This window comes from Ammodytes marinus (assembly GCF_949987685.1).
Source record: "Ammodytes marinus genome assembly, chromosome: 11".
Classification (NCBI taxonomy): Eukaryota; Metazoa; Chordata; class Actinopteri; order Uranoscopiformes; family Ammodytidae; genus Ammodytes; species Ammodytes marinus.
The window spans coordinates 30,143,336-30,161,756 of NC_137215.1; the positions used below are offsets into that span (position 1 = coordinate 30,143,336).

Genomic DNA, 18,421 nt, shown 5'->3' on the forward strand with positions numbered 1-18,421 from the left:
TAGCAGTCTGACACTAGCCTACTGTTTGGTACAAGGCTACTACGGCGGACAGCGAGTAGCAATGTCTTCACAAACGAACCCTCAATTTACCATTCCCAGGATACCAACACCTAACACCGCTAAGACAGCAAAAAAACGAGGAAAGACGAATGTTGAAAAGTTAACTGCTGAAAGGGGGACGGAGAGAGCTTGAAATAAAGTACACCGGCCATGTCTTCTTGCCTTATCACATCAAGACCTCTCCGACCGCGACCTCGTCCCCTTCCTCTGCCTGCCGCTGGCTCTATATAGCCCTTGTCCTGTGCTCAGTGTTGCCAACTCAAAGCGATTTTGTCGCTATATTTAGTGACTTTTCAGCCCCCCTGGCGACTTTTTTTTTCAAAACAGCGACAAGCGACAAATCTAGCTTTTTTTTCTGGTGTTATTGGTGACTTTTTTCGCCAAAGCAAGTATCACCTCACCTCTTCTCAACAAGCGGAGAGGTGTGTGTGTAACTCCTACACACACACTATGACAGAGCGGGCTGCGCTCCTCGCGCAGCAGCCCCTCCCAGCCCCTCCCAGCTGCGGTCAGAGCAGGAGCATATAGTAGGAGATACACACACACACACCTCTCCGCTCTGTTACAATTAGTTTGCTATCTTGCCTGGCTGTTACTTTTGTTAGGCCTACCAGCACACTTACAATGATTTTAAGCTAACATACATGGTATGTCTGTGATTAAAATGTATGCTCAATATGTACGTATGTAGTTATCATTACTAATGTTTAATCACCTCGGAATCGGACATGGTGTTTGTCTCCTGTCAATGTAACTGAATTCACATGAACGCGCGTAGCTGTCGTTCAGAGGGAGGAGCTACAGCAGGTAGAGCGTTGGGAAAACAGCCGTTGGGATCCCAACGGCTGAAATGATCAACTGCAGCTTTAAGCTGTTGGTTTGTGGTTATGGTCCATCCATCGCACTGTGAGCTCAGCTTAAACAATGTGTGGGATGGGGAAGCTTTGGGCAGCTGCTGGCTCTGTGAGCAGGCATCTTCCCAGCCTACATGTAGATCCAGGAATCTGCAGGCTGGTTAGATGGTTGTCACATGTCTGGCTGTCTTCATCCACAGCTGCGACCATCTGAAACGTCTTCTCTAAATATAATGGCCTCATTGAATACTACTATCAGCCACCAACTCGCACTGATGCCAACCACAACTCTCCTATGTGCCAGCAGAAATCAGACGAGACATTTGGTTACATGCACCATAGTAGTGTGCACTAGGGCTGGGCAATTAATTGAAAGAAAAATCCAAACCGAGGTAATCTTGCCCATTTAGATTATTTAGATTTTTTTCTAAACATTCTCTTAATGCAATCAGTAGTGTTCCATTGAAATGTTTCCACATGGCAATCGTTAAGAGGATTTGTTTTGTTTGCATGAAAAACTTTTTTTTCTACTGTTTTATAAAACATTTTTAATTAAAACTAAAATGTGACCTCTTTTAATTTCCAGCAATGCTTTGATTTCGGTTTAAGATATTCACTAAATAACCATAAATAGTTAATTTGTGTATTTCCTTAAAACATTTTTCAATCAAAAAGATGCACTCTTTAATTGTAAAAAATAATATCCCAGCAAACCTTATCAGTGAACTATGTGGGCAGAAAACAAAAACTAAATAATCGTTCAGTTATCGTTATTGAGGTCAAATCCCCCAGCCCTGGTGTGCATCCAGTCCAGCCAGTGGAGGCTGCTGTTGAGTGTCTGTGGCAAACTTGAACTGACTAACCTGCTCTGTGTTCATGTTATTTGCACAATGAGTACTGATTTTGAACAGTAGGGGAGAGTGGCCTAAGTTGTGCCGGTGGGGAAGTTGTGCCACCCCTTGTTTCTAGAAAACCATACAAGAAATTGGAAATGTGACCACATATTTAAGAAGAGCCATCCATTTGACTCATCCTGTAAAGAAGGGAGAAACATGGAATAAGATATAAGCACATTTAAGCTCAAAAAACTGTTTTTTGCCTTTCAAAGTAAAATTTCCATGATCAAGGTTTTTTGATTATTGTGTCTGAACAATTATAGACACGTTTGAAAACATTTGACACATGTTTTAGTGCTTTAGTATGCTACACTTTGTGTCTATATAGTTAGCACGATGTCAGCCCTAAACTGCTGCATCATGCTTATTATCCAAAAGTCTGGGGTTGGGGTGATTTGTGCCAGAGCGCCTGGGGTGAGTTATAAGTAAGTAAGTAAGTAAGTAAAATTTATTTATAAAAGCACATTTATAACAGTTTGCACTGAACATAGTGCATTCAGTAGGTAAAAAATGAAGGTAAAATAACAATAACAAAAATAAAAGACATAAAGCCCAGACATCCACATATAAATAAAGATAGTAGTGCAGAGGTACAATGGTTAATGGGGAGGAAAAACCAGGGTGTACAGATGGGTTTTCAGAGGGAATCGCATATGCCAGGTGGTAGTTGGTTCTACTAGGGCGGAGCAGCTAGTGCAAAGTACATTTCTGAGAGTTGTGCCATTGGCATGGCTATACGCTGGTCACCAAAAGAAAGTGACTGTCTACAGTAGCTCAGAAGAGACTGACATCTCCATTCCACTTAACAACACCACTGATGAGAGTTCAGATGGCCAGAAAGATGATGATGGTGACTTTGTCATTGTGAGCTTTGCAGGTAAAACCATTAGATCTGCTAGGCCTTGTTTAAGAAAATTGTCCTTCAATCTTTGTAAAATATTTACTTTATTTACTTTAAATAAACCTTAAATAAGTGATTGTCTAATGGATTTGTCTTGCATTACAGTTTATGAGATATATATCAATGTCACAATTTACCCCATGGTATTCTCTCTTGTGGCACAACTTACAAGAGACAACTTTTTTTCCGAAAGCTACATTTCTTAAACAGTTTATTCCAGATCCAAAGTTTTTACTGCCAGGGATGCACAACATCCTGAAATATATGTACATATTTGAGTTGGAGACATAATTGTCAAGGCCTCACTTTAAAATCACTTTGAGTAAAAAATGGCACAACTTAGGCCACTCTCCCCTATATACTCTGTGTTTTTCCTCAATCATCCTTTTGTTTGGACTCTGATTAAGGGAATTAACTAAATCAAAACAGGAAGTAGTATTTGTGTTGCTTGCTATTCTTATCAAAGTCTTGCACTGAACATTATTGTGTTGATTTTTAAGGTTGTATCTACACTCCCTTTATGGCACCAGCATACACAACCAGCTGAAAGTCACACAAAGAGGATTACTTAGTGATCACACTTATGTTCAGATGCCAGCACGTTAAAACCATTAAGCATTACCGCACAGATCATCAAATAGCTTTGTCTGACGGCGGACATAGCTTGCCATGCCTCACTCAATCTGAATGTGCTTTTAAAAGATTGTTGCATATAGGGCAGCCTGTGACAGTAGGTCCATTCTGGATGCCCCTCACGTCTGCTCAGTTTGAACCGTACCCAACACCTCCAAACACATGATTCCTCACCATGCCAAGTCTGCTATATCAACCAAACTGTGTTACATCTAGACTGAGTCACAATGCGCTGGAGAGAGTTCTTTCTGGATATTGAAAAACACCCTTGTTTATCTTAAAATGGCCGACACCTAAAGCTTTGCAGACCCTGAAGATAATAACCCTGACATCTGCCGACGTGTGTAGATGTTCAGAATGGGGCTGTCACTTCAGGCTCAAACTTAGGAAGAACTCTAAAGGCCAGGACACACCGGCCCGATAATTGCCGTCGTAGAGTTTCGAGGGGGCGGGGACACGAATCTGTTTGGTGTGTGCCGTGAAATCGGTGTCAATAGATGTCGTTGGGCTTCTTTTGAGCCGCCGATTGAACATGTTCAATCGGCGGCGGGCAGTCATTCAGTTAGAGCAATTTGATTTGTGGAGGGCTAGCGAATCAGTGAAGCCCGGAAGTGAGGCGGGTAGCATAAACAGCTAACAACAGTTAGCCATCGTTTTAATGTGTTTGTTTGTTTGTTTCGTTCAGCGAGTACTCACATGCATCAACCCTTGTTGACTGCTCGACACCATGCTCGACACTCTCTGCTAAAAATGGTGCTCTTTATGTTCCATAAATATAAATACGTATTTCTATCCATGTTTATGATCTAGAGATCATTTCCGGCTTCCGTATTTTTTCAGGCCACAATACAGATTAGCGCCGCCTGCTGTTATGGAGACATTACGTCCCGCGCAAGCGCAGAGCGTACGGAAAGTCAGCAGTCGGTTTGGTGTGTTCTTTGCACTTTTTCGGCCGCGACGGGAAGACTGGAGCTCCCTGAATCGGCAGTCTCCATTTTCGGGTAGTCGGACTGGTGTGTCCTGGCCTTAATGACCTAAGAGTCCATATGAGCAACAGATTAGCTTGTGGTCCAGCAGGGGGCGCTCCTAAACCTAACTCACTCATCAGCATGAACTAATACTGACCCTATTAACCTACAAGTAAACTATTAAAAAAAAGGCAGGACGCTAGTAGCAAGCAAAGCCATGCTAATCAGATAATCTCAACACCAGAGCATCTGATACATGGTTGTATGTGTATGTTTCAAGCTATGCAAGAGGCAGCACTCGGGCTATGTCAGTCTGAACTATCACAACCATTGGATTAAGGGCTGCAAAATAAAACATTTTAGATGAAGATTTTGGCCTTGTGTGACCAGAACAGAACCACTGCTAGTTAGTAACGGGACACCCTTGACTGTACTCTGACATCATTTAAACAAACCCACGATGACTTTGAAGTCATAAGAATTGGACAAATTCTAGGGGCTAGTCATGATCTGTTACACATGATCTTGTTGACTCATGTATTGGTGTAAAAGACTATCCAACCCCAATGTCCTTCACATCTCTCTCTCTCTCTCTCTCTGCAGTGTATCCTCTCTCAGCCTAAATTCTGGGCTGTAGAAGTCACAGCGCTTTGTCTGAGAACCAAACTGGAAAGAGGGATCACCCGATGTGTTGAGAGAGCCATGATGCAAACCCAGGTAAGGAAAAGGATATGTGTGTGTGATATTATACTGTATGTATAACATGCACACACACACACACACACACACACACACACACACACACACACACACACACACACACACACATCAGGCAAATTGTTTACGTTGTGAAACGCCTTACTCATAGTAACTGAAATACTGCTAGTCCCTCTTGTCTCAAGTATGTAGCCACATTGTGTGTGGTATTTTTTCCTTGTTTTCATATATTTGCCACTTACCAGCACCTTTTGACTGATGTTTTTATTTTTATTTTATGGTATCTTCATATCCGTTTAGTTTTGTAAACTAGTTTTGTAAATTGTCTTCGGGTCAGTTAATTCAATTTTTACTGAGGATGGCTGCATCTCAATAGACAGAAGTTACTTTCCAAACCATTTTGTAACATGATATGAACAAATCTGTTGGTGAACAAAATCACAACATGTGGAAATCCAGTATTCTGCAGAATGTAGTGCATGTTGTGGAGTATTAACAGAGCAGCTGCACATTAGTTCAACTGTTTTGCTTTTCCAGGCGATAGTCGACCACTTTGAAAACAAGAGCTGTCCTGTGACCGAGCGGCTCAAGGTCTTCTACTGCTGCCAAGCCCCGCCCAGATGGGTTGTCCAGGTAACAAACATCCATGTTTTTCAGAAGCTAATTTTTTCTAATTTGAATGTTTTTCCATTTTAAACCGAGAGAAAATCGGAGTGAGTGGTTGCGTTTTAAGATATATTCTAACATTGGATTTGGCATGCTAACAAGTCTCTAATGACAGTTCTAGCATGCTTATGTTTATGAGTTATGTCTTTACGTGTGTTAGTATGCTTACATTTGCTAACCCCTGCTCAAGAGTATTAGTCATATCAGCAGGCAAAACATTGACTAGGGTTAGGAGATTGATTGAGACTGAAACCAACCCTTCAGAATGATAATAGTAAAAGGAACAAGTCCTGTGGGACTGAAGCTCTAATTGAAAGTTATTACAAAGATTCAACACAGTCAGATTGTCTGACGTCAATGTGGAGGTTATTCCAAAGGAAAGGGGCGCGATAAGAGAAGGCCCTACAGCTAGGGATGGGAATTGATAAGAATTTAACGATTCCGGTTCCGGTTCCGATTCTGCTTATCGATCCGATTCCTTATCGATCTTCTTTGGTAGAGAGAATGAGTACAAATTAGTTTGTTTGTATTATCTCTCTTTAATATCTGATCAGAGGTGTGTCTAGTCTGTGCCTTGAAAGAGTATCAAGAGTAGGCTACTTTAGGATTAGGAAACTGTCAATTTTCACATTAATTGGTCCAGACAAAAAAATTAATGTTTGGCTTTTAAGCCCAAATGCCATTATGTGCCCTGAAAACTAAAAACACAGACTGAAAACAGTCAAGGAAGAGCTTGTGCCTTTTGGAATATTAACAGTGCTCATTTGCACTTGAAACAAATTCAATTGACATAATAAATACAAACAAGTCTTTTGAAAAGATAAGACCAACTATCAACTTTGGAAAATTAACAATTTTTATGCAGAAAAATCATCATGTTTGCCCTCTCAGGAAGGGTACGAGATCTTTAATGTATGTTAAGTGTTATTTTATGATGATTGTGCCCTTACTCTGAAAGGGCAACGTGATGATGTCACCACGTTCAAGTGAAGGAACCCTTTCTTTATAGGTCCGTGGAAAGAACGCCTCAGGTCAAACTGTCATGTTGTACGTTGTTGTTGAACTGACTGCACAGTAGTAGGCTATTCAAGAAGAGAATAAATACGCCATAAAGGCTAAACGAGAATCTATCGCTTTGCTTATTCTTCACCACGCCAGCAAAGAGGAGTCACCGCTCCATCTCAGCTTTACAATGTACATGCTGTTCTTATGTGCAGCGTGCTGTTTATTATTAATATAATGGCCCGTCATCAGACACACGTAGCGAATGGTTTTATACACATCGATCGCTCCATCAAGTAATCCAAGGCAGAGCTTTTTGTATGGGCAGGGATCGTTATTTTAAGTGTGTCTTACTGTCTTTATAAAGTGTCTTGTTAAACGTTTGCTTATCACCGGACCGCCGAGTCCCGCTGTGTGTTGTTTTGGGTTCGTCCCCACCGCCGTGCGTAAAGGCAGCAATAACAGCTGATGAACGAGAGTAGACAGCGCTCAAGAAATCCTTTTTGCTTTGCTTTATGCTGCTCTCGCCTTTTTATGTATCTCCGTCTTTTATCAGCCCACACCTAGGCCTACACACACGTTCATTCTCATACATTGTATGTTCAAATCCAAGTGATGGGCAATTCTGGTGCCGACTAGTAAGGCAGTGGAGCGGACGCTTAAATGTTTAACGGTCAGGATCGCAGTCTGCACGCTTGCTTGTGCGCGTGTCGTTTGACGAAATGGAAACTTTACAATTATTGCAAGTGGCCGTATTGTTGCCTTTTTGCTTGAATTACAACCAAACTTTAGACCGCTTCTGCCACAACGCCATGTTTGCTGCGTTCTGAACCAAAACAAAGCAGCGCGAGTGTGAAGTCGTGACGCATTTGCAACAAGCGGAACCGTTAAGCAGAACCGTTAAGCAGGCATGTTAACGATTCCAAGGAATTGGTTCACTAGGTACCGGTTCTGAACAAGAACTGGTTCTCAATTCCCATCCCTACCTACAGCCCTCTGACTTGTTTGTCACTGTGGGGACAGACAGGAGTCCTGTATTCTGAGAGCGGATTAATAAGGTATAATGTGATAGTGATCAGACGGGTATGACACGGTTAGACATTTACAACTTCAAGTCATGGGGAGCAACTTAGTCTGATCTGTCTGAGCCAATGAAGAAAAAATTAAATTGGCTTAATGTGATAACATGTGGCCATCTCGATTTAAAAAAAGGCGTGTATTAGGCATTTCTGCAACAGCCATGGACAGAAAACACCATATTTTGTTATTGTTGAGACTAACTGTTACTTCACCAAACTGGTGTCTATGGCAAGTATTGCTCAATGCCAAAATGCACTTTTTCATGTTTCAACATTAATATGGGTCACCGGTGTGACTAGAGACTCCCAAAGTATGAGAAAACAACAACCATCTCTTTTTCTCCACCTCCACCTTTCTGAAAACCTGTGTTCACATGGCAGAAAACTCAATGCATTTAGGCATGTAGACCTGGAAGGGTCAACTTATTGAGGTTAAAACCGAGCAACAGAATGGGGAAGAAAGAGGTTATAGATGACTTTGAACATGGCAATGTTGAGGGTGCCAGAAGGGCTGGTCTGAGTATTTCAGAAACTGCTGACCTACTGGGATTTTCACGCACAACCAGCTCTAGGGTTTACAGAGAATGGTCCGAAAAAGAAAAGATATCCAGTGAGCGGCATTTGTGTGGACGTAAAATGCCTTGTTGAACTCATAGGTCAGTGGAGGATGGGCATACTGTACTGGTTCGAGATGATAGAAAGGCAACAGTAACTCAAATAACCACTCGTTACAACCAGGGTATGCAGACTACCATCTCTGAACGCAAAACATGACCAACCTTGAAGCAGATGGGCTACAGCAACAGAAGACCCCACCGGGTGCCACCCCTGTCAGCTAAAAACAGGAAACTGAGGCTACACTTCTCACAGAATCGCCAATATTGGACAATAGAATGTTGAAAAATCATGCCTGGTCTGATGAGTCTCGATTTCAGTTGTGACATTCAGATGGCAGGTTCAGAATTTGGCGTAAACAACATGAAAGTATGGATCCATCCTGCCGTGCACCATCAACCATGCCACATTCAAAGTCACTTCAACCCCCTTTCTTCCCCATTCTGATGCTCGTTTTGACTTCAGTACATTGTCTTGACCACGTCTAAATACCTAAATGCTTTAAATTGCTGCCATGGCTGATTAGCTTTTTGTTTTTATAAGCCATTGAACAGGTGTACCTAATAAAGTGGCTGGTGTGTGTGTATATGTATATGTATGTAGATATATATATACAGGTCCTTCTCATATAATTAGCATATTGTGATAAAGTTGATTATTTTCCATAATGTAATGATAATAATTGAACTTTCATATATTTTAGATTCATTGAACACCAACTGAAATATTTCAGGTCTTTTGTTGTTTTAATACTGATGATTTTGGCATACAGCTCATGAAAACCCCAAATTCCTATCTCAAAAAATTAGCATATCATGAAAAGGTACTCTAAACGAGCTCTTAACCTAATCATCTGAATCAACTAATTAACTCTAAACACCTGCAAAAGATTCCTGAGGCTTTTAAAAACTCCCAGCCTGGTTCATTACTCAAAACCGCAATCATGGGTAAGACTGCCGACCTGACTGCTGTCCAGAAGGCCATCATTGACACCCTCAAGCAAGAGGGTAAGACACAGAAAGAAATATCTGAGCGAATAGGCTGTTCCCAGAGTGCTGTATCAAGGCACCTCAGTGGGAAGTCTGTGGGAAGGAAAAAGTGTGTCAGAAAACACTGCACAACCAGAAGAGGTGACCGGACCCTGAGGAGGATTGTGGAGAAGGGCCGATTCCAGACCTTGGGGGACCTGCGGAAGCAGTGGACTGAGTCTGGAGTAGAAACATCCAGAGCCACCGTGCACAGGCGTGTGCAGGAAATGGGCTACAGGTGCCGCATTCCCCAGGTCAAGCCACTTTTGAACCAGAAACAGCGGCAGAAGCGCCTGACCTGGGTTACAGAGAAGCAGCACTGGACTGTTGCTCAGTGGTCCAAAGTACTTTTTTCGGATGAAAGCAAATTTTGCATGTCATTCGGAAATCAAGGTGCCAGAGTCTGGAGGAAGACTGGGGAGAAGGAAATGCCAAAATGCCTGAAGTCCAGTGTCAAGTACCCACAGTCAGTGATGGTCTGGGGTGCCATGTCAGCTGCTGGTGTTGGTCCACTGTGTTTTATCAAAGGCAGGGTCAATGCAGCTAGCTATCAGGAGATTTTGGAGCACTTCATGCTTCCATCTGCTGAAAAGCTTTATGGAGATGAAGATTTCATTTTTCAACAAGACCTGGCACCTGCTCACAGTGCCAAAACCACTGGTAAATGGTTTACTGACCATGGTATTACTGTGCTCATTTGGCCTGCCAACTCTCCTGACCTGAACCCCATAGAGAATCTGTGGGATATTGTGAAGAGGAAGTTGAGAGACACCAGACCCAACACTGTGGATGAGCTTAAGGCCGCTATCGAAGCATCCTGGGCCTCCATAACACCTCAGCAGTGCCACAGGCTGATTGCCTCCATGCCACGCCGCATTGAAGCAGTCATTTCTGCGAAAGGATTCCCGACCAAGTATTGAGTGCATAACTGAACATAATTATTTGAAGGTTGACTTTTTTGTATTAAAAACACTTTTCTTTTATTGGTCGGATGAAATATGCTAATTTTTTGAGATAGGGATTTTTGTTTTTTCTTTACTTTTTTGCCAAAATCATCAATATTAAAACAATAAAAGGCTTGAACTACTTCAGTTGTGTGTAATGAATCTAAAATATATGAAAGTCTAATGTTTATCAGTACATTACAGAAAATATTGAACTTTATCACAATATGCTAATTATATGAGAAGGACCTGTATATATATCTCTCAAGGGCTTTAGAAAACTGCACTAATGAGATTTTGTGACACTTTTGCTGAACCACAGAGTCTGTCATAAGATCCAGAAAGATATCCTTGACTGTGATATATATGCTATAATACAGCCTAGGATATAGGACAGGGTAAAATGGAAAGAGCAGATAGTAGAATAAGCTGTAATTGAAAGATTTGGACCTATCTAAGAGATTGAAGGAGGGGGATAGCTAGTGAGAGAGAGAGGGAGAGCAATAAAGCTGGACTTGAAGACTCTATATTGCTGCCTGAGGACTCAATAGTGGGCACTGTGATGCCTGCTTGTAACTATAGTGTATTATGTTACTACACATTTTATATTATGTTTATACTGTTCCAGGAGGACATTATACTGACTTTAAGTGTCTCATCCTGCTTGGCTGAGGAAACCTGTAGGGAAAACTTCTGTATATCATTCAGCTTGCACACATTAAAAGAGACTCAGGGATGACTCTTTTATGAGTTAAATTTAGGACAGTCTGGTTTGTATTTACACACCTCTGGGAAAGGGAGAAGATCTAACAGCTAATTTATTGGCCACTGGCCAAAAGTGTTGTTCTAAAGTACTGAGCAGACTCCCTGGCACCTATCGGGATATCCCATCTAGGTGATGTTTTCCACAGATGTTCTCTGAACAGTAGGTTGGAGATAGTTAGGGTCCACCAATCAGGGGTTAGGAGGGGCAGATCTTACTGACCTAAGGACCAATCGGCTCACTTAGATTCTCAGGTTAAAGACAGCCACACAACAGGAGAGAGACCACCTCTATTCGTTTTGACTACAATACTTTAACTTTTTATTGGCTTTGTTTTGACTGCAGTATGAGTTTTGTTTAAATAAAAAGAATTGTTCCTGGGACCTCCTCATCTGCCTCAAGCTGTTTCTTCTTCCATCAACCTGCCACCAACGCCGTTTGTGAATAAAAGCCCAGGAGATAATAAACTGCATAACAAAGCACTGAAGGCATGGTCTCACATTTGTGTCTCGCTCGTTATGATTTTTAATACACCTGCCGAACGCCTGAATTCTCTTCTAGCACCATCATCATGGTCAAATTTCAAAAACCTTTGCCCCAAAACAATTATAATGGTTAAAACAATTACTTGACCAGATACCTGCTAAACTAATGCTATTCTTACACCGTTGTTTCTGTTTACTGCTGGTAAGCTAACTGGCATGCTAACTTGCTAAACCTAGATGTCAAGTAAAGTCAGTTGTTTCTAAATGGCCCAATATCACAAATTACAATTTTCCTCAGGGGGTAGAACATGGTCAACATAACACATGCTAAACACAACGTTTCCATTTTCTTTGTAAGAATTTGAGCATACTAACACTAAACGCTAGCAGTTTTGTGGGTTTTTTAGTCTTGTTCTTTCCTCCTGTACAGAAACAACTGGCCAGCCTGCTGATAGACCTGGGCTGCGTCAGTTCAGCTCTCCTCACCTATGAAAAGCTGGAGCTCTGGGAGGATGCAATTATCTGCTATGAAAGACTGGGCCAACATGGCAAGGTATGACACACACACACACACACACACACACTAAACTGCTGTTTACATGGCAAAGTCTTATTCAGAGAATATGATCTTAACCAGGGTTAATATTGGAATATGGCTGTGCATGTCAACGTAGCAGGTGACATTGTATCACAAAGTAATGCAGGATAAGTAAATATATAATGTAAGAAATGATAAAGACAAGGGGAAAATGTAATAATTAGACCGCGCTTCTATCCTTGCTGATATTGGCTCTAACAGTGACCTTGCCTCTCCTTGTGCTCAGGCCGAGGAGATAGTGCGCAGAGAGTTGGAGAAGAAGGAGACTCCCAGTCTTTACTGCCTGCTGGGAGACATACTGAGGGACCATCAGTACTACGACCGGGCCTGGGAGTTATCTGGGAAGCGCAGTGCCAGGGCCATGCGCTCCAAAGCCCTGCTGCACATCCAAAACAAGGAGTTCCAGCAGTGTGTGGACTGCTTTGAGGCGTCACTCAAGATTAACTGCATCCAGGTACAAGCAAAGCACTGAGTTTTACTCTGTTTAAGTTTAATTGGATGGGAATCAACATGGGTCATTTAAGGGCTTTGTTCACACTATTTCGCTTTTTTTGTCGTGTGAATTTTTCTCTCTCAAAAATATACCAAAATATATCAGTGATTCTTGAGAACTGGGACAAAACATGGTGAAATATTGAAAAAATACAAACCCTATGTTAAGCTATACTAAGCTTAACATATACTAAGCTACTGAGCTAAGCTTTGACACAACCTCCCAGCTTTTGTCCTTTTTATCAAAATGGGCTTTTTACCTTGCCATTTCTTATCAAAATGGGCTTTTTAGCTTGCCATTCCTTATTTTGTGTCAACACTGTTAGACACCAAAACACAAATTCATTCATTTACCCTCAATTTATGCTAGACCCATGAGATGTATAGATCACAAATATTCACCATCTGACGGTGTTGACATATTTAACGTTTCTTAAACAGAACAAATGGAGTTTTTCTAGGAGCCATTTGGTTTTTCTGTTGATGATAGGTGCTAGCTTGAACTACTTCAGGAAAATAAGATGATCGAAACATTTCAAATAACTTCTTCAGAAATTGTAAGTCAGTGTTGACGCATCATGGTTGTGACGCAGGACTTTCATGATTTGGAATGTAAAATATTCTAAAACTACAGCACTTATCAGAGCCTCTCTGACTCTAATGTACTCTGCAGAGGTAGAATGTGACAAGAGGTCCTTTATAGTGACAGCTGCCCCTTATTTTGCCTGATTTTATTACATATTAATGCATTGTCTGACGGTGTTGACAAAAAGTGGGGACACCACTTAGAAACCTTATAAAACATGAATGTGTTGTAGAAAAACAGTTTGTATTGGTATGAGGGATTATTTAGTGTTGCTTTTGATGAGAAAAGCTCTTTTTAATTATTAAAGTAGGGGAGAACGGGGTTATATGTCACACGGGTTGGTTGTCACAATCGTTATATCTCGGAACCAGAAGGCGCTGTCTGTGAAATTTTGGTATGTAAATATCCAGAATTGGGATCAGAGGTCACCTACATAGTCTTCCTTGGAGTTAGACTGCTGAATTTGAGGTGAGAGGACTGTTTGTGTTTTTCATGTCAAATTGAAAATATTTAGCTCCTCAGTATTTTTCGTCTAGGCTTTTACACAATGGGTTAATAATAGTGCTGTCAAACGATTAAAATATTTAATCGCGATTAATCGCATTAATGTCATAGTTAACTCGCGATTAATCGCATTTTTATTTATTCTAGCCTGAATGTCCCTTGCTTTCTTTTTGTCCCATTATTGTCTAATTATGATATTTAAGAAGAAATACACTGAATTACAATGATGTCTACACCATTGTAATTCAGTGTATTTCTTCTAAAATATCATAATTTGCAATTCAGTGCAAATAACAATATAGACCCCCCCAGAACATCCACGGCTTATTTCAGACTGTGTAGAGTGGACACTATGACACTATGCCTGCGTGCAGGTAGTTGCCATGGTGCTGCTGCAGCTGAGGCTCAAGTTGTCCTTCGTAGCAAAAATTAAAGTTAAAATGAATGACTGGCGGCTGCCACTAACATTCATGGAGGTTTTGGTGTGCGCGCAGGGTTATAAGTAAGACTTTTGCAAAGGACAAGCTTTATTTTCTGTTCTTTTTCCGCGTAGTCCCCGAGTCACACACGGAAGACTCTACTAGTGAAGGTCTCGCAGCTTGGCTAGGAAGTGCTAGGTTCCGGTTTCTGCTTCAAAATAAAAGTCAGAATTGACTTGACGTTTCGCCGTTTTGCCAGTTAAATTATTTTAATGTGAAATTACGCTGTAGGACATGTTCCGTTTGAATTAACAGTAACTTAAATGCGAGCCATATGTATAGTTTGTGGTGTTTCAGTTGTTCTAACATTACTAGTTGATACAACAGCATGTGAAAAAACCACAATGTTTGCTAGGCCATGACGAGCGTTAATCGCGCGATGAAAAAATTGATGCCGTTAAATTGGGTTTGCGTTAACGCCGTTAATAACGCGTTAAACTGACAGCACTAGTTAATAACAAAACACTTGTTACGTGTTTGTTGTTAAGTGTGAAGGGTAAACTATAGTATAGATTGTGGTTAGCAAGCTAATTAGTTGTCAGATGGTTGTTGGCCTTGATGCTAGCAAGAAATTCAAGTAGAGCTGCAACGATTAATCGACGAATCGATTATTAAAATAATCGCCAACTATTTTAATAATCGATTAATCGTTTTGAGTAATTTTTTAATAAAGAATTTCCAAATTCTCTGATTTCAGCTTCTCAAATGTGAATATTTTCTGGTTTCTTTAATCCTATTATGCCAGTTAACTGAAATACCTGTGTGTTTTGGACATAACAATACATTTGAGGACGTCAACATGGGCTTTGGAAAATTTAGCAAAATTTTTCACAATTTTCTGACATTTTACGGACCAAAACACTAATCGATTAATAATCGAGAAAATACTCGTCAGATTAATCGATTATCAAAATAATCATTAGTTGCAGCCCTAAATTCATGTTGGGGTTGGTCGTCACATTTTTTTGGGGGGTTGGTTGTCACATGTGATCCAAAGGCTGCCGCCAGAAAAGGAACCCAATAACGGAAGAAATTGTCAAGCTGTATCCTCACTGACACCCCAGAGAAGGAACAAATAGAGCAGGAAAAGGCAGCTAGCATGCAAAAGAAAAAAGGGCAACAAAATCAAAACAACCCCGTGCATCCCAAACTAGAACAGCTGCCAAGGCTACAGTAAGTTATGTATGCCTATTTGTCAACTTGACAATGCAATTAAACTTGCAAATTTAGTTCTGCTTTCTTGCCTCCTTTTTAAGATTATTCCCATTAAGATAACATTGTGACAAACAACCCCATAGTGTGTGACAACCGACCCCTTGATGGGTAAGGGTGTCTTTGATGATTAATTTCTTCTTTATTACAATAAGTTAGAAAAAGTGAGGGGTACACATTTCAAGCCAACACCTTAATCTTCAATTTAATGTAGGAATGACTATTGAAAGATGTTTAGGTGATGAGCAATTCTCACTAGAGTAAAAAGTGTGCCTACTATCCCCGGTCTCCCCTACATTTTTAATAGGTTTTATTGCATATGAATGATTGAACCCTTCTCTGTGGACACACTGTTTTGGACGTCGAGAGAAGATAACAAGTAACTTGTTATCTTATTATGTCAAATATATGACACTTGTTACAAGTGTCATATATTTGACATAATAATGATAAAATAAAATGTAAAGGTGAAGTAAGCGGTTTATTTATGTTAATATAAGTATTAAATCGCTCTTTATTCATACAGTGATCACTTTCATAATGTGCGCGTTTCATAAAGCTGATCTCTCAGTCAGCTGCTCTGCATGTAATCGGCTAATATACTTTTCGGAGGATCCCGAAGTTAATATCCAATCACAAGAGAGAACGCTACAAACCGACACCCGTCTCACTCATGGTCTCACTGCCGGTGCACGACAGAGCGACAGATGGGTGAATGTTTATGCGCCTACAATGGCGGAGCAGGGAAAAATCCTTCCCAATGTCGGTTTTGATGTTTTTTATCATGTTTTTATCACACTTATGGATCTGAGATGATGCTAGATAACTCGCTGCTTGAAGACCGCAGTGCATTAATGTGGTGACGTAGGGACGAGCGATGGGACTGCTAACTGCAGTAACCGACAGGAAGTTAGCTAAAAGAACCATTCCGCTTACAGCACCTTTAAGGGGATAATTGTGCTCCAGACATTCTATTCTTAATCCCTAATAACATCTAATTTAAATGTTTTTGTTTTTAAACATAACAGGAGTTACTATTGCAAGACGGTCTTTTGTCCTGGTTGTCAATAATCACTGATATACTAAACAGGACTCTTAGTCCTGTTATAATAATGTGTTTATTTTACTAGTAAACAAGTCTTTTTGAATGTTCTTTCTTTTCTTTTTTTTAAGATAATTTTTTGAGCATTTTTGCTTTTATTAGAGTTGAAGTGAGGCAGAGAGGGGAAGACATGCAGAGAACCCGGGGCTGGCATGTATGTCATTCTTGGATTCACTTTTATTGTGTTTGTCTCTGTATTTGGACAGCTGGGTGTGTGGTTCTCTCTCGGCTGTGCCTACTTTTCCCTGGAGTCTTATGAGGGAGCTGCCAAGGCTTTCCAGAGGTGTGTGTGCATTGAGCCACATGTAAGTGTGTCCACACATACTCACACCCACACACGCACGCGCACACACACACACACACACACACACACACACACACACACACACACACACACACACACACACACACACGTGCAGAACATAATTTCAATAACAGCATCATAAGTTTGCCAAGTACAAAATGAGTGCACAGAGAAAATAAGCACATAATGATCTCATTAACCCCTGACGTTGACAGTGCTGTTCCATCACCCTCATGGACACACACACACACACACACACGCACACACACACACACACACACACACACACACACGCACACACACAGAGCACGCAGTTGAACCAACTTGTTAGATGAGGCCTTTACTCATTATGCCACCCCCTGAACCTTTCGATATCTTCACCGCATAACTGTGTGGATAATTGAAAATTGCATTTTCCCAACCATCGTTCTATGTTCTATTTATTCCTTGTAATTTGCACTACATTCTGTCTCTGATGTGAATTTGTATGTTTTAATGTTTTGTGGAGAATAATATCTATCTATCTATCTATCTATCTATCTATCTATCTATCTATCTATCTATCTATCTATCTATCTATCTATCTATCTATCTATCTATCTATCTATCTATCTATCTATCTATCTATCTATCTATCTATCTATCTATCTATCTATCTATCTATCTATCTATCTATCTATCTAATCTAATCTAATCTAATCTAATCTTATTGTAATTCCCTCTTCCTCTTTTTCCCCTCCTGCAGAATGCAGAAGCGTGGAACAACCTCTCTACAGCCTATATTCGCCTCCAAAGGAAGTAAGTCAAATTCATGTTCAGACTGGCCTAGTGCTGTGTATCCCTTAGCAGAGAAGTGTGTGGGGGTACTAAGGTATCCGGTGACAGTGTTTCCCATAGAATTTATTTTAGGCTAGGTAAGAGCTGATAAAGAGTATGCGTGCCACGTGCGTACAAAATTTCTAGAAGAAATTTACCAAAACTAACCCCATTTGGGATGAGCCTCTTTTTACAGCCCGTTAAAATTGAGGGCATAGGGTTATACTTTCACATTCAGTACGTTTGTACATGTGGTGTTTCTCACAGGATTTTTAGATCCTGCTGGGTGAGAATGGACCTTCTACTGGGGTCTGCAGAAGAAAACCGTATCCCTTTTAAAGTTAAATGCATCAATCTGGTGCACTTTGAGAGGTGAAATCTGATTTAATTCTGTGCTCTGTAAACAACTGTCATATATAACAATTTTCTGTAATAATTTGGAGACACAAGCTATGTAAACTATTGAAGAAAAACACATGGATTTCAATAAAAAGCAATAAACACTAAGATCTAATATAGACAGGTCCTTTCTAGTACTCATTTCTGGAATAATCTGCATCACCTCACCTTGAAGCTAGCCTATTGAAACATTTTCTTTATTTTTTTTCTATGCAAATAGCCTTGTTGAAAATAAATTAATTAACATAGGCTACACATCATGATTAGCCTATCAACATGTGTGCTACATAAGGCAAATTCCCTATTCCGACCATATAT

At 40.6% G+C, this 18,421-nt stretch overlaps 1 protein-coding gene across 1 annotated transcript in view; it reads left to right on the top strand.

The window, feature by feature from the left end:
* ttc27 (tetratricopeptide repeat domain 27) overlaps positions 1-18,421 on the top strand; it is a 72,543-nt gene that overhangs the window by 38,653 nt on the left and 15,469 nt on the right. Inside the window, exons 10-15 of the mRNA XM_080036275.1 lie at positions 4,916-5,029; positions 5,567-5,662; positions 12,042-12,164; positions 12,436-12,663; positions 16,791-16,889; positions 17,634-17,686. Coding sequence (XP_079892401.1) covers positions 4,916-5,029; positions 5,567-5,662; positions 12,042-12,164; positions 12,436-12,663; positions 16,791-16,889; positions 17,634-17,686 — 713 coding nt within the window. The remainder of the gene's footprint in view (positions 1-4,915; positions 5,030-5,566; positions 5,663-12,041; positions 12,165-12,435; positions 12,664-16,790; positions 16,890-17,633; positions 17,687-18,421) is intronic.